This window comes from Hemicordylus capensis, chromosome 1 (assembly GCF_027244095.1).
Source record: "Hemicordylus capensis ecotype Gifberg chromosome 1, rHemCap1.1.pri, whole genome shotgun sequence".
NCBI lineage: Eukaryota > Metazoa > Chordata > Lepidosauria > Squamata > Cordylidae > Hemicordylus > Hemicordylus capensis.
In genome coordinates this window covers 231,929,150-231,951,567 of record NC_069657.1, presented here as the reverse complement: position 1 = coordinate 231,951,567, position 22,418 = coordinate 231,929,150, and the positions used below count along the sequence as shown (strand labels likewise).

At 43.3% G+C, this 22,418-nt stretch overlaps 1 protein-coding gene across 2 annotated transcripts; it reads right to left on the bottom strand.

The window, feature by feature from the left end:
• Positions 1 to 904: 904 nt before the first annotated feature.
• On the bottom strand, positions 905 to 18,101 carry ASB1 (ankyrin repeat and SOCS box containing 1). Of its 2 annotated transcripts, none has more exons than XM_053283210.1 (5): positions 17,807 to 18,101; positions 13,184 to 13,325; positions 9,931 to 10,233; positions 3,173 to 3,558; positions 905 to 1,336 (listed from the first exon to the last, which is right to left on the bottom strand). In XM_053283210.1, the coding sequence occupies exons 1-5, from the start codon at positions 17,940 to 17,942 to the stop codon at positions 1,203 to 1,205; spliced, it is 1,101 nt and encodes a 366-aa protein (XP_053139185.1). In that variant the 5' UTR covers positions 17,943 to 18,101; the 3' UTR covers positions 905 to 1,202. The 2 variants fall into 2 exon arrangements, with proteins under 2 accessions (XP_053139185.1, XP_053139186.1); XM_053283211.1 differs by lacking the exon at positions 17,807 to 18,101 and adding an exon at positions 16,803 to 16,888 and having other exon boundaries at positions 13,184 to 13,330.
• Positions 18,102 to 22,418: the final 4,317 nt, after the last annotated feature.

Below are 22,418 nucleotides of genomic sequence, written 5' to 3'. Positions count from 1 at the left end.
CCCTCTGTGACACCCAAAAACATGTCCCTGAGGCTTGCGCAGCCCTAGGGGACATATTTTTGGAAGGCACAGAGGGCTAACTGCAGGGGCGGAGCCACCATTGGGCCAACGGGTTCAAAGAACCCAGGCCACAGACCAATCAGGGTCAGTGGCCCGACACGGCCCTCACGTCTGACGTCAGATGTGGGGGTGGTAGTTTAGCTCCCAAGAGGGGGCCACGCGGCCCCTTTGGGAGCTAAAAGACTGGTGCTGCCTTCGCAACGCAGCCCAGGAGCAGCTCTTCCCTGCAGGGAAGGCAGCGCCAGCCTTAGTTTAACTGCCGAAGGGGCCACGGGGCCCCTTCAGCGGTTAAACTGCAACTCCCGAACGGAGCCTCAAGGCTCCGTTCGGGAGCCAGACCACGCCCCCCGAATCTGATGTCAGATGCGGGGCTAGTCCCGCATCTGACATCAGACGCAGAGAGCGGGGCTAGCGGGGGCGCCCGCCGCGGCCGCACACGGGCCGCCGGCAGTCTCGCTACCCCCCTGGCTACCTGTCAGAGCAGGGTGTCAAAAACTGCCACTTGCCCATTGCACCAGTGCACTTAGTTGGGGAGTTCTGATTAGCTGCTGTCTCGCTGCACTGTGGCATCTTTGATCTGCTTGTTAGCCACAGTTAGCAATAGTTAGCCATCTTGGGCTAACTATATAGAGATGAGAAAATTTTCGTAGTGGATCCAAAGAAATAGAATTTGTGTAATTTAAATAATTACCATCCAGAAGATAAAATTACTCTACCTTACCTTGAGTATTCAGGAAAAGGAGGATTCCAAATAAATATATCCAGATAAATACATAAATGGCTTGCAGCTATTTTTAGGAATGTGGCAAACACATATTTAAGACAAATAAATAAAACAAATGAATAAATCACTGTCTACATGTAATTATAGGGTCATGTATAATCTTTTTCATGATATATGAAGAATACATTGTATCAGATCAGATCATGTCCAACAAGAAGTAGCATTACTGGAATCCAAGATGCAAATTACAAGGAGTAGGTAACAGAGGTAGTATCACAGCAAATATTTTTTATGAAATTAACCAAAGAATATATTACTGAATAGCACTAGAGAGTACTGCTTCTTGTTTGCAGGAGACCACACTTTAAATTAAAGGGGAGCGGGGAGGAAAATTGTCCTTCAAACTTTTGGCTATATCTTACAGTTGCTCATGAAGTAAAAATGTTGTGATAGGGTCTGGGACGGGAAGAGTATGTATCAGATGCAGGCGATATTTCCCAATTACCCTCCGTACTGCTACACGGCACAAAAACATCAAACTTCTAGGGCAGCCTGAAATAGAGCACACAAGAATCAAACATGAAAACAAATAATACCACAACAGAAATACCTAGATCCAGAACTGCTAAAACAAATGCCTAAGAAATTTATTCTGCCAATGGCAGGATGGAGAGTATTTTTTAAAAGATTATAATCTCATTGAGCCTATGAACTATGGTGAAATGTCCGTTAAAAAAAACTAATTTATCAGCAATGGATCTATCATTGCAGAACATCTACTTGAAGTTTTAGAAGAGAGATTCCTCAAAGACCAAACTCCTGATTTTGATAAGTGGTAAACTCGATCCTATGAAAATATAATCTATGTGAGAAGTATATCTCACATAGATCTTACCCAAAATGCAGTGTGCACAGTCTGTATTTACTTTTGCCCTCCCAAAGAGTAATTCCATCTGATTCCATCTCCATGATAAACTGAATTTTTTGTGCTCTTCATTTATAGGCTCTGGCTACTTCGGACAATTGTTTCATATTTTCAGTAGGTGTAACCCCACTTCCTGCTAGGAATTTGCAGGTGATGGGGAGAGATCATATGATGTGGGGAACTTCTGCCTGAGTTCATGTGACATCCCCGAGCCTCAGGAGTGTATGTTCCTCTACCACAGGAGCATCTACTTCTGATTTAGGTTAAACTACATCAAAATCATGTCATTCAAACTACCAATCTTTATTCAAACCAATTTACTTGAAATAAAATTGTGTTCTGTAATTCACTTCAAACTTTCAAACAAGCAGATCATGGTTTATTTCAAATAAAGTAGGTTGGGAAGAACCAAGATCAGTCTGTTTGGACATTTATTCTAACCTAAATTGGAAGTAGATTCTTGCATGGGCATGGAAGAGGGCAGTGCATACTCCCAAGGCACTCCCAAGGCACTCCCAAGGACATTGTGGGGAATGAGGCTTTAACTGTGGTCCCGCATGATGTCCAAACCAGTCCACAGAGTACATGTTTTTGTCCAAACAATGAAGCAGGGGGGAGGCTACTCTGAGTTGCAGCACATCCATTGCTGACTCACATCAAGATGCAAAAGATACAAAATCTTTGTTTAAATGCATTTAGCTCCTAGCTATTAATTGATATAATTAATCATGTGGAAATACAATCTGTTTTTAATTGAAGCTGTCTGATAAGAAGGAAAATCAAATGCTGGTTGCCTTTTAACAAATCTGTATGCTCGGTAAAGACATGCCAGGAGAGTCCATGGGGAAGGCAGGGAGTATGGGAAGAACTCTAGAAGAACCTAGACATTCCCATGCTTTCACTCAGTCTCCCCACACTCGTTGCCAGCCTTCACTCTATCTATCTATCTATCTATCTATCTATCTATCTGACTTGTATACCGCCAAAACTTTCGTCTCTGGGCAGTTAATAATGTATGACTCTTCACGCTCCCCACGGACCCTCCCGGCATTCTTCCCATCTACCCAGCCTCCCCCACGCCATTGCTGGGTTAGGAATTGAAGAACCCCCACCCACTTTACTACCTGGGGCAATTGTCCCACAATTGGCTGCCTACCCATGGTGCGGGGAGGGAATGGCACTATGGACCTTCAGATACTTCCAATAGCCCAGACCTAGTTAACAGATGGCTTTGTCTGTGTTGCTTCCTAGATATCTCTCTTATACCCCTGTACTAAGATACTATTTAATTTTTTAAAATACTATATTAGAAAACATTTCCTAATTTTCAACAGTTAAAAACAAATGCTCAACTTTGCACACTAAATAACTGGCAATCCCTATTAATCTATGTACATTCAGCTCACTGAGCACCCCTTTTGCAAGGCTAACAGATTAATTTCATAAGGACTTTCTCCACTTACTCCTGGCTTCTTTGAACACCTGCATGGCTTCTGGGTTCACTTTGATCCTTCCTGTAGCTCTTTCCCCCAGGGTCTCCCATTTCACCAGGTTCAGGTTGGCACCAAAGTCAATCAAGAGGTTGACAAAGGTCACATCACAGCCATGTCGCAAGACTGCATCCATTACACACACTGCAGAGCCCCTCGAGAAGCCCTGGATGTTTACAGGGCCGCAGGAGTTGAAATCTGGGTTGGCTCCTGCCTGAAGCAGCAGCTTGAAGCATGACAGGTTGTGATAGGCTGCACTAATGTACAAAGGGCAGACTACCAAGGATGTGAGTGGTCGGGAAGATGGGCTAGGTATTCCCGAGGTCAAATGATGATTGACATCCACATCTGCACCGTACCTGAGGAGAGAAAGCAAAACTCACTTGGAAAAGCAGCTCTGTTAAAGTCCAGGCTGAGTTGTCTTATAGGACTTGAAGTGGGGGAGGTGTTAACTGCTAGACAACCACAAGATCTAGTCCCTAGATCCCAACCATATCCAAATTCTAGCAAACCTAAAATGTGATCCTCTTTCAGTTTTGCCTTGTATGGGCTGGGATTCTGTGTGTTTGTGTGTCTTAAAGGCACGGCAGAATGGACACGAGTACTCAGCAATTAATGACATGAACCTCTGTTTAATTTTACATGCCCTGGACTTGTGTGGTAGAAGTGAAAGCTTGCAAATTCTGCCATGGGATTACTCCCTCGCCCCGCAAAACAATCGGATGATTGTGAATAGGATTGGGGCTGTAGCTGCACAATCTGGTAAGGATGGAAAAATGAGCACATCTGCATTGTCAGAGGTTGCTGTCATTTGCTACACTGGCTCCCTTGCCTCACATTCAGGCTGAAGTCTCCCTCAGCAATCCAGCCACCTTGTCTTTGTTGTGTCCCAATGTAATAATCCACAGCCCTGTCCATTACAGGTGGCAAATCTACTGTTAGTTGCTAGGGAACAAGACAGGTATTTTAAAACGACTCTCCCTTAAGCTTTATGAAGGTGCGGGTGTTAGACTCTAAACAGGGCACAGAGGATTTGATAAATTCCTTTCCAGGAGCAGACTCAATTAAAACTGATTTTCACTGTGTGTGTTTACACACAAGGAGATTCTGTCCCCTAGCCTTGAGCCTACTAGTTGCTAGCATGCTAGGACAGATTTCACATGGAGAGATGGAAACAGAAAGTCCTCAATCAGACCCCAAGCTAAAATGCAGTCTCCAGGGCCGAGCTAGCAGAACAGAATTCTGACACCCTCTAGGGGGGAAATGGAAAACAAGCCCAGATTGAGCAGCAGCCTGAATGATACATAGATGCTCTCTGAAGTAGTGCTTCAAGAAGTATAAGACTGAGTGAGCTGTCTAAAATGTGGCTAGAGTGACGGGATGTGTTGATGTCTTGCAGGACAAACCATCATGTCGGATCATAGAATCAAAGAATGTGATGTGACCCAAAGTGATCTTGCCTAAGCTCCTGCCAAAAAGAACAATCCACGCTTCCCACAGATCATCTCACACATTCCAGACCCTAGTACTCCATGAGAAAAGATTTTGGAAGAATTTGGGTGAAGAATGTTTACAATGCTCTTCAGAATTTATTGCTAGTAAATCACAATGCAGTGGAATATATTATTGTGCATGTTTCTTCCTTTGCCATTGTATGGGGGCATTACGCTGAATCACATATTCAGATGGACAAGCTGAGGGAAGCAGGATCGCACACACTGTTCCCAATCCTGACCCTTGCATGTTCAGCCAAAGGTATGAAAGAATGTGCATGCTCACAGACCCTCTTGGTATGATCTGGAACTCTACAAAGGGTGAAGGAGGGCAGTGGGCACAATTCTGTTCTCCCTCCATGCTTTCACTGAACACACAGAGACCACGTAAATGGATTCTGGTGTTCAGACTTCATAAACATGCACAAGCCAAGTTTCACAGTAATACCTTAAAGTTCAAGAGAGAAACTGCATTACTGGGTGCTTTACATCTTTTCTGGCCACATTGGAAATTAGTGCAGGGGTTGAAATGCTGGCTGAACTTAAAATGCAGAAATGTGGACTCCGAATGGACATCAAATTTTATTTAAATGTTCATAGGAGATATTGTGTTACAAATATGCAGTACAAACCATAAATAAAGACTGTACAGACATGAGCATTTCCAGACAGGGCTTTTAGCTCAGAATGGAGATGTCTATATCAGGCAGTATAGAAAGTAGATAGATAGATAACAAGAGTTGGCAGGCAGTGTAGAAAACAATGGCAGAAGTGGCAGCTTGCCAAGTGAAGAGCCAAGGACCATTTCTGGTTCACTGACGAACAGGTCAGATGCTAATGGTGCTGGTCCAGCAGCCCCACTGCCATCTCTAGCTCTCAGTAAATGCAAGCTAAGCCTTTTGTTCTCAGAGACATTTTCTCTCTCTGATGAGGACTGGGATGGGGTGAATCCTGCTGGGGAGAGGGACACTGACTAGAGATGGTAAAGTTTAATGTCATGTAAGCCCCAATACTGAGAGGGAATATTGAAGGGAAGGAATAAGGAATAAACCGCCCTGAGCCATTTTTGGAAGGGTGGTATATACATAAAATAAATAAATAAAATAAGAGGAACTCAGCAATTTGTGTAGCTACATTATTTTTATGTTCATGCTGACATAACAAGAAAAGCAACAAAACTTTGATTGTAAAAATGTATTGATCTTAACACACAATTTCTGCACTAACAGACTATTTGAAGTGCCTATCCAACACAGATATATCCAACACAATATAGTTGGTATTTCATGTCTAGTGAAGTTTGTTTTTTTTATAAAGCTCAGGATCCAAAAAAAACTAACAAGCAGCAGCACACTATTGTATTGTAGCTCTGCAGTATCCAGGAAGGGGATTCCACTCTAGGCTCTAGCTGTCCCTATTGAGTAATTAAATGAATCAGGAATAACTATAGCTTCCCATCCAAGTTGTCTGTGAATGAGGATTTTCTGCTTTCTTAATGACACTTTTCCCAGTTAATAAGTAAACGTTATTTTTCTGGGCCAAGTTCTTTGTTATGACTTTCTATGGTTCTAGAAAGAGTTTACAAAGTTGGGAAATTCTACTTTTGAAGAGCACAGATACTTCCCCAGTCAATCAATCATATGTGCAGAACTGACAAAATAATCTCTTAGATGAAATCTAATGGAGACAAAGGTGAACCTTTGGACTGTACATTCCATTTTTGTTTCCTGACACAGCTTTTCAGAGAAGTGCCCCAGAACCTTCAAAAAGTTCTTTAATCCTTCCCCCAACTCAAAAAGCAGTTTGGGGAGTAGGCATGCAAGTTGTTCCGTGGGGGGGGGGAGGGAAAGGCACCAAGTCAAATGAGAAGAGAGGAGAAACCTCAAATGCCTCTGGGATGAAGTTTATTACTGGCCTTGCATGTTTCAGCAAGGCCTTTGTAAAGGGCTCTTGTTCCAACATCTCTCAGTAATCAGAAGAGACTTCCATCAACTGTTCCTTGTAGCTAAACTCTATGCAAAGACTCTAATGCAGCTCTAATGCAAAGCATGGACTTTGCAAATGATGGGAAAGTACATGGAGTTTAGCTACAAGACTCCATTGCATCCCAGAGGATTTGAGGTTTCTCCTCTCTCCTCATCTCACCAAATCTGGAAGAGTCCATCACTCCACTTATTTCCTCAACTGGTGAGAAGTTCCAAGGATAGGCTATAGAGTTAAATTTCCTTTGAATGAGAGTGTACCTATGGTATCTTTGCTTGTATGTGTATACATAAAGGAAATATTACAGAGCATACTGGAGGAGACACTCCTTCAGTAGGCAGCACAGCCATTAATCAGATCCCCAAAGAGAGCAACTACACCCCAGCTTTGCCTCAGCCAACCCACAGCTTTCTTGGCTTCTAAACTCAAATTTCTACTGGCTCCAAACTGTTTCTCTGCTGCCTCCTCCCACTAACTGCACCATGCTGCAGAGAGCTTCCCACCTATCAGCTTGAGAGAGTTAAGAATAGTCTGAGTCGTTGAGGTTACCTGCTTTACAAATAGTGGCACAGGTTTTCAAATTTGACTGAGGAATGATGTGTGTGGGGGTGTACGCACATGCACCTGTCCGTCAGTCCATCCTCAAGTTATCTGGGCTATCAACCAGCAAGATTTCAGGCTCCCAGGTGTCTTTTCACTATATGCAGGTAACGAGCTGAGATGAGGAACACCCTCTGTAAGGGAGTGCTCCTAATCCCAGCTTGTTACAGTACCTGACACCTGTCCATAGAAGCAAGACACCTGTCCATAGAAGCAAGCAATCACTCAGCTTCCAAACTCACCACCATGCCTAAGACCAAAGAGCTGTCAAAGGATGTCAGGGACAAGGTTGTAGACCTGCACAAGGCTGGACTGGGCTACAAGACTATCGCCAAGCAGCTTGGTGAGAAGGTGACTACAGTTGGCACGATAACTCTCAAATGGAAGAAACACAAAATAACTGTCAATCTCCCTCGGTCTGGGGCTCCATGCAAGATCTCACCTCGTGGAGTTGCAATGATCATGAGAACGGTGACAAAGCAGCCCAGAACTACACGGAGGGAACTTGTCAATGATCTCAGGGCAGCTGGAACCATAGTCACCAAGAAAACAATTGGTAACACACTACGCTGTGAAGGACTGAAATCTTGCAGTGCCCGCAAGGTCCCCCTGCTCAAGGCAGCACATGTACAGGCCCGTCTGCAGTTTGCCAATGCACATCTGAATGATCCAGAGGAGAACTGGGCAAAAGTGTTGTGGTCAGATGAGACCAAAATCGAGGTCTTTGGCATCAACTCAACTCGCCGTGTGTGGAGGAGGAGGAATGCTGCCTATGAGCCCAAGAACACCATCCCCACCGTCAAACATGGAGGTGGACACATTATGCTTTGGGGGTGTTTTTCTGCTAAGGGGACAGGACACCTTCACCGCATCGAAGGGACGATGGATGGGACCATGTACCGTCAGATCTTGGGTGAGCACCTCCTTCCCTCAGCCAGGGCATTGAGAATGGGTCGTGGATGGGTATTCCAGCATGACGATGACCCAAAACACACAGCCAAGGCAACAAAGGAGTGGCTCAAGAAGAAGCACATGAAGGTCCTGGAGTGGCCCAGCCAGTCTCCAGACCTTAATCCCATAGAAAATCTGTGGAGGGAGCTGAAGGTTCGGGTTGCCAAACATCAGCCTCAAAACCTTTCTGACTTGGAGAGGATCTGCAAAGAGGAGTGGGACAACATCCCTCCTGGGTTGTGTGCAAACCTGGTGGCCAACTACAAGAAACGTCTGACCTCTGTGATTGCCAACAAGGGTTTTGCCACCAAGTACTAAGACATCTTTTGTGAAGGGATCGAATACTTATTTCCCTCACTACAATGCAAATCCATCGCTGACTTTTGGGCACTGGGCTTTTGAGGGTTTGTTTGTTGTTATTCTGTCTCTCACAGCTACAATAAACCTACCATTCCAATTATAGCCTGGTCATTTCTGTGTCAGAGGGCAAACGGACAAAATCAGCAGGGGATCAAATACTTATTTCCCTCACTGTATGTTAGACAGGATTCTTAATTTCTGTCACCCGAAAACAGGAATTCTCAAGTCTATGGTGTTCTTTTTCTTAAGAGCCTCTCCATAGCTGCCACCAGGAAGAGGGGTGCGAGTGAAGCAAATGTCCCCCAGTTAAGAAGTTTCCCTCGTTCCATCTGTCCCTCATTGCTGAATTATAAACTGGAAATTAAAATAAGGCTGCAATCCAAAGCATGTTTACTTGAAAGTCAAATCCATCAAAAACAATAATACTTCAGAGAAAATATGCTTAGGATGGAAATGTTAATGTGAAAAATACAGGTCTTTCTTTTTCAGAAAATCAATGTGAGCAAAGCTTCTAACCCCAGAAATGCATTTTGCCCCTTCTGTGTCCACTAAACATCGTTTTTTCTGGTGCCATCACTGATTCTCATCTCTTCTGCCCAGCTCTTTCTTTCTCACCCACCCCTCCTGCCTGCCAATTGTAATTGACAGATTGTATTTAACACTTTGAACATCCTTTCTATAGCAAATATATCATATTCATCTCATGGGCAATTGGCTCCAAAATCAAGATGAAGTGAAATTAATCTGTACATGCATGGATGGATGGATGGATGGATGGATGGATGAATTATTACAGTCAGTGACCAGCAATAACAAAAATAAAATGGAAAATAAAATTGAAGTAAATATAAAATCAAAAACAGGACTGAGTATCAAAACATATACATACAGAGGTCTCAATTACAATTAATCAACTGCTCCTGTCTCAGTTTGCATGCTGTGGCACAGAATCTTGCTACCCCAGCAGTAATTGCTGTATATTGGTCTGCCAGAAGGAAGGAAGGATTATATATTTGTCTCACGAAACGTGCTGAGCTCTCAGATTCAATTTAACATAGAGGGACGAATGGACAGTGACCATCTTCCGCTGCCCCTTACCCGAGAGATTCCAGGGGAGGGAGTACTTCTTGAAGAGCCTCCCCAGTTTGACCCCTGTGAAGATTCTAGCTTAATAAGGGTCTTCACGATTAGAAGAGCAAGTCAGGGATCTTCTGGCCACAATGACTTTTTGCAACTCTGTGCTCCCCTTGTCAGAGCCCCTAAATGTGGGTGCCCTCACTCACTGCCAAACCCTTGTCCAGAAGATCCAGTACTGCCCAGGTCATGCCACTAATCTGTACTTACCTTATCAGTTCTCTCAGGATGTCAGCCCTACCTACCCGAGCAGCATGATACACGGGGGTGCTGCGGTGGTGTCGGCTCCCATTGGGGTCAGCACCGGCTTCCAGAAGGATCTTTGCACATTCCAGGTGTCCATGCACAACAGCTACATACAGGGCAGTTTGTCCTTTCACATCCACAAGGTCAATCTCTGCCCCTTTCCGAATCAAGAAGTCCACACAATTTCCATGCCCTGCTGTGGCAGCAATCCTCAGGGGCGTACAAGGCAGCCAACCACAACACCACACAGATTTCTCATTGATGCGACTGAAGGAGAGCAAAAGCAGCATAATTAAGTTACCATCAATGTTGCCTAGTTTCTGCCTTGCTTCCACCTTATCAATCTGCACCCTTCTAAATCACTTCCAGCAACAAATAAGGACAAGCTTTTCTGTCCTGGGTGCTGAAGGTGTATGTCTGGATGGATGCGTTCTTAGTTCTCCATAAAGCAATTTGCTGAAAGCATGGTAACAGGACTTTGACAAACTAGAGGAGCTGTTCTCACAACCGGGAATAGGGTAGGAGAAGCCTCTGACCCTAATTTGGAAGCCAGGCACACTCCCGATTGGCCATCGTGATAATTCTAAAAGCTAGGTCAGAGGAGAGGGGAAATGATAGCCTGTGAGCTAGGAATGGAGGTGGGAGCCGCAGGGATTCCTTTCCCTCCACCCTCACTCTGGAACTAGGTACAAGTTCTGGGATGGCCGCTACTCCATATCCAGCTCTCCAATGAGCATTTCCCGCTACTCCCACCTTACTTGTAGAATTCTCACGATGGCCAATCAGGAATGCACCCAGCTCCCAAATTAGGGTCAAAGGCTTCTCCTACCCTATTCCTGGTTGTGTGAACAGCCCTTAGATATAGCTTGATGAAGTAAATATAGGACATATGCAAGTAGCAGCAGCCAGGCAGGATTTACTATGCTTCTCACCTTCAAGACAGACAAATGGGTGACCCATAGGCTGTGCTTTGTAGGTGTCACACCCAGGTGAAGAAGACAAAACCTGTGTGCATACTAAATATACAAATGAATGTGCAGAGGGTAACATCAGGATTGGGCCAAGCTCAATACTTGTGTTCCAGACCCTCTTTCTACAAGAGTGAACACATGTACACCTGAACGTACATGCAATCTTAACTTATGCACAGTCACCTAAATGATTTACAAATTGAATCATTTGCAAATTGCACCCTGCAGAAATTGAGAGTACTAATCAAGTGTATGGAGCCTACATCTAAACAGAGTCTTGAACACATGGTAGCTGGGGATGCACCTCCTGAATGTGGGCATGCGGGCATTCAAACATACAAATACAATAACATAAATAAAATGAAACTATTGTGGTCAGCTGGCTTAGGGCCATTTGCCTAAATGTTTGTTTAGTGTGTGCTCCTGGATCCAAAATTCTCTCTGGTTTCTCAGGTCGAAGCAGTAGCCAGGAGTGCTTTTTATCAACTCTGGCTGATATGTCAGCTATGTCCATTTCTGGAGGTAAAATACCTTAAAACAGTAGTACATATGCTGGTAACCTCCAGGTTTGACTATCGTAATGCACTCTACATGGGGCTGTATTCCAGAAACTACAGCTGGTACAGAATGTGGACAACCTGAAGGGACCATATAACACCAATTCTGAAAGAACTGCATTAGTTGCCGATATGTTTCCAAGCGAAATACAAACATTCTGGTCATTACCTATAAGGCCCTGAACAGTTTAGGTCCACTTAAGAGAGAGTACCTCACCACCTATTAAGATCATCTGGGGAGGTCCAGTTACGGTTGCTGCTAGCTCATCTGGGGTGACTCAGGGCTGGGCCGCCTCTGTGCCTTTGAATGCACTCCCTGTCAAAATAAGGGCTTCTCCATCTATTTGCTTTTTTAAAGGCCGTTAAGACCCACATGTTTTCTCAGGCTTTTAATTAAAACTAATTTTAAACTGTTTAATTGTTTAACTCTGTGGAATTGTTTTAGTTGTTTTACTTTGTGAATTGTTTTTATTCTGTGAAACTGTTTTATTTTATTTTTATATTGTAACATGGATTATGTACACTGCCTAGAAATATATATATCAGGCAGTATATAAATATGATAAATGAATAAATAAATATAATAAGGTAAGGTAAAGTGTGCCATCCACAGAGCTCTGTGGTTTTCTTTGGTAGAATACAGGAGGGGTTTACCATTACCTCCTCCCACGCAGTATGAGATGATGCCTTTCAGCATCTTCCTATATCACTCCTGCCTGATATCGTACCAGCGGGGATTCCAACCAGCAACCTTCTGCTTGTTAGTCAAGCATCCTTAAAACCAGAAGTGCCTCTTCTTTCGCAAAAAGGAACCAGCGAAGGGCGACTTTCATCCCCCCTCCCTACTATTTGCCTTCTAAGCAACTATTTGCAGCAAAGAGCAATTTCGGGGGCATGGAAGCTTCAAGATGGTAATTGTTGTCAAGAAAACAACACAAAGAGAAAGGGTTAACCTCTCCATGCACTACAATCCCGATCAGGATCAATCAATCAATCAATCAACTTTATTACGGTCAAAGATCAGCATAGGTAATAATACAGCAGAATAGATAATAGAACTATATTGAAAGTTGCATACAACTATCAAAGAGTATAAAAACGTCTAAACCGATTAGGATCTATTCCCTGCTTGCCCTATCCCACAGCTGCTTTTTGTGAAAGAAGAGGCAGTCCCACTTTCAAGCATACCTCCTAAAAAGGCAATTAGGCAAAATGTGTAGTTTGGTTCTTCTGTGCCCAGCTTCAGAGGACAGGCTATAGGAGGGCAAAAGAATCCAGTGACTGCGAGGTGGAGAAGAGTAGTTATAAAAGTCTGTGTGCTCAAGCAGTGATGTCTGGCATGAGAATAAGGATGTTTCAAGTACACAGCAATGTTCCTACTTTCCTCTGTGACATGCCAGAGCCTCAAGGCTTCTGGAATTGGTCTCAGTGAAGAACGTCCTCACCTTCACTTAACAAACAGATACTACACAAACACTAGTTGGACTGAGGATGGCTTCAAGCAACTAGCTATTCTACCACATCATCACTACAGAGGTAGCCCCATGTGGAACTTGTTCATGAAAAGGACTAGAATACCGATTCTTCCATTATCAGCTATTATCAAGCCATTTAAAAAATATATAAACCAATGGGAAAAGAAAACTTGCCTAAGAATTCATATTTCAATTCAGTAAAATCAAGATGTACCTTTGGAAGCTCTCTTCCTGCAACAAGCTTTGAATGGTCTGCAAGTCTCCCACATAGGCAGCGTCATGCAGTCGGGTGTCCTCACAGTGCTCAATGGGATGGTCACAGAACTGCTCCTTCAACCACTCCTTCAGATTGCGACCTGTACTAGAGATATCGGGTTTTTAGAATTATTTTATTTATTTAACACATTTTAATACCACCCCATATGCATGTCCCTGGGCGGTTCACAGTCATATGATACAACATATTGTTGCGGCCATTAGACCACGAAACTCAGCATTGGCTCCACTCTGAGCATGGAGGTCACTAGGATAACTCACTGGGGAAGAGAATGAGCAAAGAGAATGCCATACAGGAGAATGGCAAGGTATGAAACACTCATACCTTGAGAGTTTCTCCATACCTTGTGAGACACTCAAGGCAGACTGATCCCTTCAGGCTCTTTGGATCTCGGTGCAGATGATATTTTTTCCAGAAACTTGAAGGCAATATTTATTTTATGTATTTATCAAATTTGTGTACTGCCCCAAACTTTCATTTCTAGGCGGTTTACAAGAACATAAATCAGTTAACACACATAAGAGAAAAACCTCAAAATGATTTAAAAACACAGTCAAATTAAAAAGCTTGAATGAAGAGAAAAGTACTTTTAAAAAGTTATCAGAGATGGGGAGGCTCTTATTTTAGCAGGGAGCACATTCCAGAGTCTCGGGGCATCAACAGAGAAGGCCCGTCCCTGTGTGGCCACCAAACAAGCCAGTGGCAACTGCAGATGAACCTCTCTGGATGATCTCAATGGGCGATGGAGCTCATGGTAATGTAATGTAAAACTTTATTTCGGTCGTAGACCAGCAATACAACAATATTAAAATAATAATGATAATAACAATAATAAGATGATAATATAAAATCAGACTACATTTATACGCATTTGGCATATTATATAACAATATTTGGCCACGATATGAATAACATCCGGATTAGGATTAGTGAGCAAATAGTTTAAATAGAAATCCTCTCCACGACCCGGAAAATTGGAGCTCATGGTGATATTACTATCTTTGCCTTCAAGCACAACCTGCTCATTTTTTTCAGCTTTTAAGATAACATGCTCAGATTTTACAAAAATCTGCAAAATCTGTTTGACAGAGAACATAGTGGGACATAACTCTGTCAGACTGACTCCAGGTCTCTGAAAAAATATTGCTTAGATCCAGTATGCTTTGTGAGCATGCACGAGTTTTTTTGATGGTCACACACTTAATTTTAGGTCCCACTCAGGCTGAATCAGGAAGGCCGTACTCCTAATGCATGTGCACACACACTGCCTTAATACTGCCACCCAAAACAAAACCCATTCTGCACATAGAGGGGGGGGGGGCGGGATTAGGGAGAACACTGCTTACATCCATCCAGATTTTATTAGATCTCACTTCAGGAAAAGGAGGTTGCTCTTCTACATTGTTTTAGTTCAGGTAATCTGAAGGTGAAAACAGAGGGCTAGATACATTTGAATCAGTCCTCCCTTATGTGATTAAGGGTATACAGTATTCTTCAAACCTGCCCTGAAATATATTCAGATATGGTGCAAGTGGTTTGAACACATGTTCACTGCCCTCAAAAGAAATGCCATGAAATGCAGAAAGAGTGTGTCCAAACCACTTCTACCACCACACTTAAAATGTTATGTCTGTCTTCGCCCTGCATCTATTTAGGAAGCATCCAAAAAACAAACAAACTGGAAAGCTATCTGAAATGTTCTCTCATATTTTGAGTTTCTCCATTATACCAAAAACACAAGAGAACAGCAGCTCAAATGCAAAATTTGTAATAAAAAATCTGTAATAATGTTTGGCCAAGGTGGCATATCCCAGGCAGTCTCCCATCCATGCATGGATTAGCTCAGATCTGCTTAAGATCAGCAAAGTGGCTGCATCATGTGCCCCCAGACTATGCCCTGGGACTTGATGACAAGTTGAACACCAGAAGTCAGGCAGGGATTCCTTTTAGGCCTCATGGGGAACCTCAGGACCATGACATGCCGGTTTAAAAAAACAAACATCAAAAAGGCTTTTCTTTCTTCTGGTGTCAGGACCATCAATTAATAGAGTGCATAACATAACATGTAGTTTGGCCCTAAAACATCGGTCAAACTGGTTAGCACATCTCATTTTCAAACTACTAAGATAGACATCTGTTATTAATAGTTTTTAATGGGAAATAAAGGTCAAAATGAGTTACAAAATGAGTTACAAAATGAGTCCTTATCTTGTAACAGAAGACTTTAGCATTTTGAGTCAATTGCCTTTTAAATAATTAGAAGACACTTTATGTCTCATATAATAACCATGTCTGCACATGAGTGCATGCTATTACTGGAGTGGCAGAGAGTGGTTGATTAGTTTAAAAAAAAGGAAACTGTAGATTTGCAAAATAATAAAATTGCTTGAAATGGCTAATAAAAGCCAGTTTGACAAAACCCTACATCAAAGCAATTCCCATCAGAAATAACCAGAATGGGGCTATGCAGATTGAAGAGGCAGGCTTGATTCTGAGGCTGGAGTCCCAGCAGTCCTCAAAAATGGAAAGCAGGCTGTTCCCACTCCCATGTGTCCAGAAGTGCACCCCTTGTGTTTTTCCTTAGACAAAAATGGCTACATGAATGTTAAAATGAATGTTTTTTGTTTTTTTTAAAAACAACCCAACAGGTTCTTTATTTCTGAATTTGTGAAAAGTACATCGATGTACATGCAGCTTCAAGACTGTTAAATGTACCCAAAACTTTTTTTAAAAATTGATTCTCACTTTTTTTTGTAATCTTAAGAACGATGTAAATAAATACGGTTAAAAAACAGAAGCAGTAGTGAATGGTTGGCCATCCATTCCTATGGGGAAAAGGAAAGTGTTCTACTTGGGAATGTTGTTGCAGTGAGGGAAAAACTTGCTCTCATGACAGGTGTTGCAGCCGGGGGCAGATGTGTGTGCCTGCATGTGTCTGTAGAGCCTTTTCTACTACCGTTTAGCTATCATTTGTAGAATATCAAAGTTCCTGCCAAGGGAGATAAATATTCATTACAGAAACAAAAAGCAAGACAAAGAACTGCTTTCTCCCCAGATTCAGCTGGAGGCTGAGTTAGGAATATATGGTATGGGTCTCATGACTCCTAACCCACAGAACTGCTCACCTAATTCCCTGCCTAGCAGTACACCCAGTGCCTAAAACTAGATTCAATAACTTTTTGATTACACTGGCAGACGGCCCTTTTAACTTCAATGGGACTTTCTCGAGTAAATTTAGTCAGGATGTCCACCACTGGCTCGCAGGGTAAGTTCTACTGATATTTTTTTTAATTGTAAATTAATAGGCCATGATTTGGATAATAGGTAGAAGTTATATTAGCAAAAATGTGATTCTCTATATTAGTTGAATAACTACTACAAGCCATGTATATGTACTCAACCGTTTCCTGAGCTGTAGTTCAATGGTTTGGAAACTTTAGAATGTAATTTTAGTTATAAAATACCATAGATTTTAAATAATATGACTACCCATGGAGTTACAACGATCTCGTGAAGATCATGGTGGCTTTGTATTGGAAATATTTAATTCTCTTACGGCTGATTGAGAAGAGAACTGTGTGGGGATGTGTGGGGATGTTTGGCAAGCCCCACCCTCGCTGCAACCATGACCAATGAAAAGGTAGGGACAGAGCTGCTGCTCAGGCACCAGGCTTAGGAGGTGATGCGGCCTGGCGGGGAGGGGAGAGAAGCATCGCCAGCCTCAGGAGAAGCTCCGCCAGCGGGCAAAGCCCCACTGGCCTCAGGAGGGACGAGGCAGGACGAGGCGGCGGGCCCGGGTTGAGGAGGCAGCTGTTGCTGAGCCAACTGGTGGCCCGAGAAGAGGTTGAGGAGGCGGCTGTTGCTAGGTCGGCCGACGGCCCGAGGAGAAGCGGCTGCTGCGGGGCCGGCTGGTGGGCCAAGGAGGAGGACTGAGTTGTGGAGGGAGAGTGGCTGCCGGTGGGCTGAAGGAAAGCAGCCGCCGGTGGGCCAAGGATAAGGGCCGAGTTGTGGGGGGGGAGCATGAGCACGAGGGTTGTGGGGGCAGAGAGCGCGAGGGCTGTGGGGGAGAGAGTTGTAGGGGGAGACAGAGAGAGCAAGTTGTGGGAGTGGGAGAGAGTGAGTTATGGGAGGAGAGTGGGGGATGCCACAGGCACAGTGTACTACCACACAGATGCTCTGTGCAGGTTCAGCTAGTTGGAAATGTTGCCATACACACACCCTTTTGGACACTGCAAAACAAATTCAAGCTTGAGATCTGAAAGATTTGTGTTCATTAGCTGCCGATACATTTGAAAATACCATCCATCTGCTTAGATGCTGCCCGCCCAGAAAAGCAAGTGGGGTTTTGATTGTTCATAGGTTTATCCATCCTCAGTTTCCTATCCTTGTTTAAATACACACACACACACAACAAATACACACCAGCATTATCTAGAGTACAAAATGGAAATGAAAAGTGTCAGCTTATACAGGAAAAAACATTCTAAGGAATTTTACCCCGTTTCTTCTTAGCAGATAACTTGGCGGGGTGGGGTGGGGTGGGGGTGTCCCTTACATTACCTGCATGTCCACTTGTGACCCTGAGAGGATCACCGTGATTGTCACCGGGTGTTTGAACTTCGGGGCTCTCCCTGGGAGCATGTTGGGGAGCCTCCGTGCCCTCATCCTGACTGTTTGGAGAGTTTGCATCAGCCATCGGTCCAAAGGGAGCCCATTTGCCTTCCCGTGGGCCTAGAGCTTCCCTCGCATCGCAACAGCATCTGAGGCGAACAACATGTCATTTCCCTTCCCTCGCCTGTGGAACTGCAAATCACGGCCTTGCTCCCCGCTGATTGGCGAAAGGACACTGCTCCAGGACTTCCTGCTCTCCAGTTAAGGTGGTTTGTCAACAGCGTCTCACTTTCCCCCACCCCTCCCATCCCGCGCTTCCCTTTGTAAAAGGTTCGGGGTTAGGCTTGACAGCAGCGCCACAGAAAAGAGCAAACAAAAGGAACTCGGAGCACCTTCCCAGTAAAAAAAGCATTTGGGGCTTTGGGTTTGGGGGGAAAGGGGAGTCATGATTAATCAATGTATCAGGTTATGCATAGTGTGCACAGAAGAATGTATCTTTCAGGAGTTCAGAACAGGAAAGTTATTGAGTAGCAGATTTGGGACAGACCAAAGAAAGTTCTTCCTCACACATTGCATAATTAGCTTATGGCAGGGGTTTTCATAGGAACATAAGAAACTGAGTCAGACCATTGGTTTATCTAGCTCAGTACTGTCTTCACAGACTGGCAGCAGCTTCTCCAAAGTTGCGGGCAGGGGCATAGCAAGGTTGGAGTGGGCCCAGAGACAAGATTTTAAAATGCCCCCCCTCCCCCTGCTCACTGAAGCTCAGCTCATGAGGTAAAGAAATCTCAAATAAGGCTGAATAGTGGTAACAAAAAACATAGTAAAATTTAGATAGATAGATAGATAGATAGATAGATAGATAGATAGATATAAATGATATATATATATATATATATATATATATATATATATATATATATCCACAAAGATATATATATACACACACACACACACACTTTTCTCTCTCTCTGTTCAGCAATATAATTAGATTACTTTGTAGCTGTCCATAATTATTGTAAGGGAATCACAACTTAGAAGAGGGGATGGGTAGGCTGTCTTAGGGGGTCATTTCTACAGCTGAAGTGCTAGGAATACAACAGAAAGGGGCTTTAGCTCAGTGGAAGAACAGATGCATTGAATGCAAATTAAGCAGGACTAGAAAAGATCCCTTTCTGGAGAGTCACTGCCAGTCTGTACAGAAAGACAACAATGCTCCAGATGGGCCAAGGATCTGATTCAGTGTTGCTTCATTTGTTCTTCAGGTATACATAATTTTAAAAGATCTACTACAAAGCAGACTGGTTATCTTTTGTTGAAAAATATTTCTCCTGGTGTCAAAGCCTGACCATATACAGTGTTTTGCTTTTCCACTGCTTTCCTGCCCTCTGTGTCAGAAAGCGGGGCAAGAGGACCTGAATATCCACTTGGCTGAGAGGGAGAATCTCAGGCTTAGTCTGGACTGGTTGATGCATTTATGCAATGGCTGGTAGACCAACATACTAAATAATGCCAGATATCTTAAAAGCACTCTTAAAGCGCCTCTTAAGGGTTGAAGCCCACCTGATGGCCCAGTGTACATGCATTTGTTTTAATAATGCATGGCATCTCCACAGCACATTTATGTACACTATGACACCAGACACATGTATGCAAGAACAGTTGATCTAGAATTATTCTGGCTTCACATGTCCAATTCTAGCTGTGTGGTGGTCCTAGAGAGAGAACAGCATAGGTCCAAAGCACACTATAATCCATTTACTGTAAAGGGAATGAAAACAAGAAGTGTATAAATTGTTGGGCTATGCAACAGCTGCAGCCTAACTTAATGTGTATCGTTTGCATGTAATCTGCTATGAAGCCAGAGGGGGCACTGTAGTTTCCTCTGTACTGGTTGGGCTAGCCTAGCTAGGAGTTTCTATTCTCCTTCCTGTTTGTTCCTGTTCCTGTGTGAGTCAGCAAGTTCTGTACTGACCTCTAAGCATTTGTCTTACAAGTAAAGCTGTTGTAAACCTTGCACTGGTGTTTGTTCTGAAAACCACGCAGACAGCTCACATTCTGCAACATAAATACCCTGCCAGAAATAGGCCATGCAGAATGCAATCTTTACAACCACAGCAGTTTGTTGGCACTTTCCTCTGTGTTCTCTCCTGGCTTTTCCATCCTCCAAGCCCCCTTTCCACTCTCAGCTCTATGGTGTGAAAGCCACAGAAGAAAAATCCACCACTGCCTGAATCAGCCATGAGCCAAAGAGCTCACTGAGTCTTGATTTTATCTTCTCCTGCCACTAAGAAGACAGTATCAGGAAAGCTGAGTAAAAACAAAGATGCCTCAATCTGGTCAATTTACTTATAAGCTGAATGTTTCATGTGAAAGGAAATGTTAATTTCCTTTAAAAGTTAGCAGCAAATGTCTAGAGGGATGTCTCATCTACAGCAGACTTTTACTTATCTATACCCTATATATAAAGATAATGAAAGGTAGCCAGCAAATACCACAGGATCCTGGCAGGTTTAAGCTGTGACTCTGGGAGCCATGACATTAGAAAATTGGCTGCCCTTTGTGGAAAGAAACTTCCAGAAAGAAAGTTACCAGCTTCTATTATTCTTCTACCACAGACATCAACTCTTTCTTGTTTTTAGAACTTCAGTTTTTAGAACTTTCTTGCTTTTAGATTATTGCTTTGTTTTTGGCAGGGGAAAAATAGCTTTTATATCCTGGAAGTTAGACAGTAGTTACATTTAGTGCTGGAGTATGCAATAGTGGGGGGAGGGGTTAGATTAACTATTAATCTCTGTTACATTAACTATTCACATGTTTGTAAGAACAGGGTAGACCTGACTTGATTGTATTTGTTCTTGATTAATTTATTATTGCTCCAATCTCTTCACCTTCGTGCATTTTCCAGAAACAGGAGCCTCCAAATCCCCAAAGGCTCCGCCCAGACTTGCCTGTTTTATAGCTGCTACCCTCATAAACACAAAGTATTCTTATGTAGATTTAACTAAAAGTTTATCCAGAAACAACTCTATTTTAGGGGTGTGCATGGACCGATTGCTGTAGTTTGGTCCGAATCCGAACAGAACTCAGACCAAACTGTGGGTCCCCATACTGGTTCAGTCAAATCCACCAGCTAGGCCAGTCGGGTCCCCAAACTGTCTCGAAGTGGTTCACAATCAAACCACTCAAGCCAGCCCAGTTCACAGCAGACCAGTTAACAGTCAAATCGGTCTATGCACACCCCTACTCTATTTTCTCCTTCTCCTTTCCCTCTCTTTTCCTTTTTCTAACTCCACCCCCAGAACTCTCTACAGGATCCCCACTGGGACAAATTTCTCAACAATAAAACACAAAAGATTACGAGACAGAATACTACAGTTCCCTCCCCTTTATAACAACAAGAATTGAATTAATTTAAAATTCAGTGACAGTGTCTTGAAGTCTTTTAGGTGGTCTCCTGTCATGCACACGTCTCCTAAGTCTTGGGTTCTTTGGAACAGGAGCTACTAGTGATGTTTTTTCCCTGGTACTTGGAATTGTCCATCACTTTCATCAGCTTCCTCTGTGAGGTCAAAACTGGAGGCAAGATCAAATTCCTCTTCAGTTCCTCTCTTGAGAGCAGACTCCCTTTCTTCATCTCATAGTATGCATGCTGGAAAGTCTCAAACTTTTCAGTTTCTTTCCATCATCCAATAGGACAGAGTCTCCTCAGATTTGATCATTTGTTTTGGTTTATAATATCAGAAACATCCCTTTCTCATTTTAGAAGGCAACTGTACTGGGATGTGCTGAATTATGATTCGCTGCGGAATCACGGCGCACATCCCTTTAAAATCAAGGGCTTACACAGCCCCTTTAAAGCAGAGGAGAGCAGGTCCATACCTGCTGTTCCTCCACTCGCCGCCATTGCTGTCATCCCGGCTTCCCCCTAGCTATGCCAGGGCTCCAGCAGGCCAATTTATATACCACACTTCCTAAAGTGGCTCAGGGCAATTTACACGGGGGGGAGGAATACACAACAAAACAAAAAATCAATTAAAAGCAGATTAAAATCACAGTTAAAACTAAGTATCATTAAAAGCTAGGCCAAAAAGATGGGTCTGTAAGGCTCTCCTGAGGGCCTGCAAGGAAGACAATCATCTTTTATTCATGGGGAGTGTGTTCCACTACCTAGGGGTGACATCAGAGAAGGTGCTATTCCAGGTTGCTACAAGTGAACTGGTGGCACCCGAAGACAGACCCCTCCTGATGATCTCAATGGGGATCCTGTAGAGAAAGGCACTCTCTTAGGTAACCCAGACCTAAGCTATTCAGGGCTTTATTGGTAATAGCCAGGACTTTGTACTTTGCCTGGAAACATATCAGCAGCCAGAGCAACTGTTTAAGAACAGGCATATTGTGGTCTCTCTGGACTACCCCAGAGACAAATCTGGTTCCTGCATTTTGAACTAACTGAAGTTTCTGAACTACATACAAAGGCAGTCCTATACAGAGCACATTGCAGAAGTCCAACCAGCCAGTATACCACTGTTTATACTAATATAAACAGTATAATACCAGT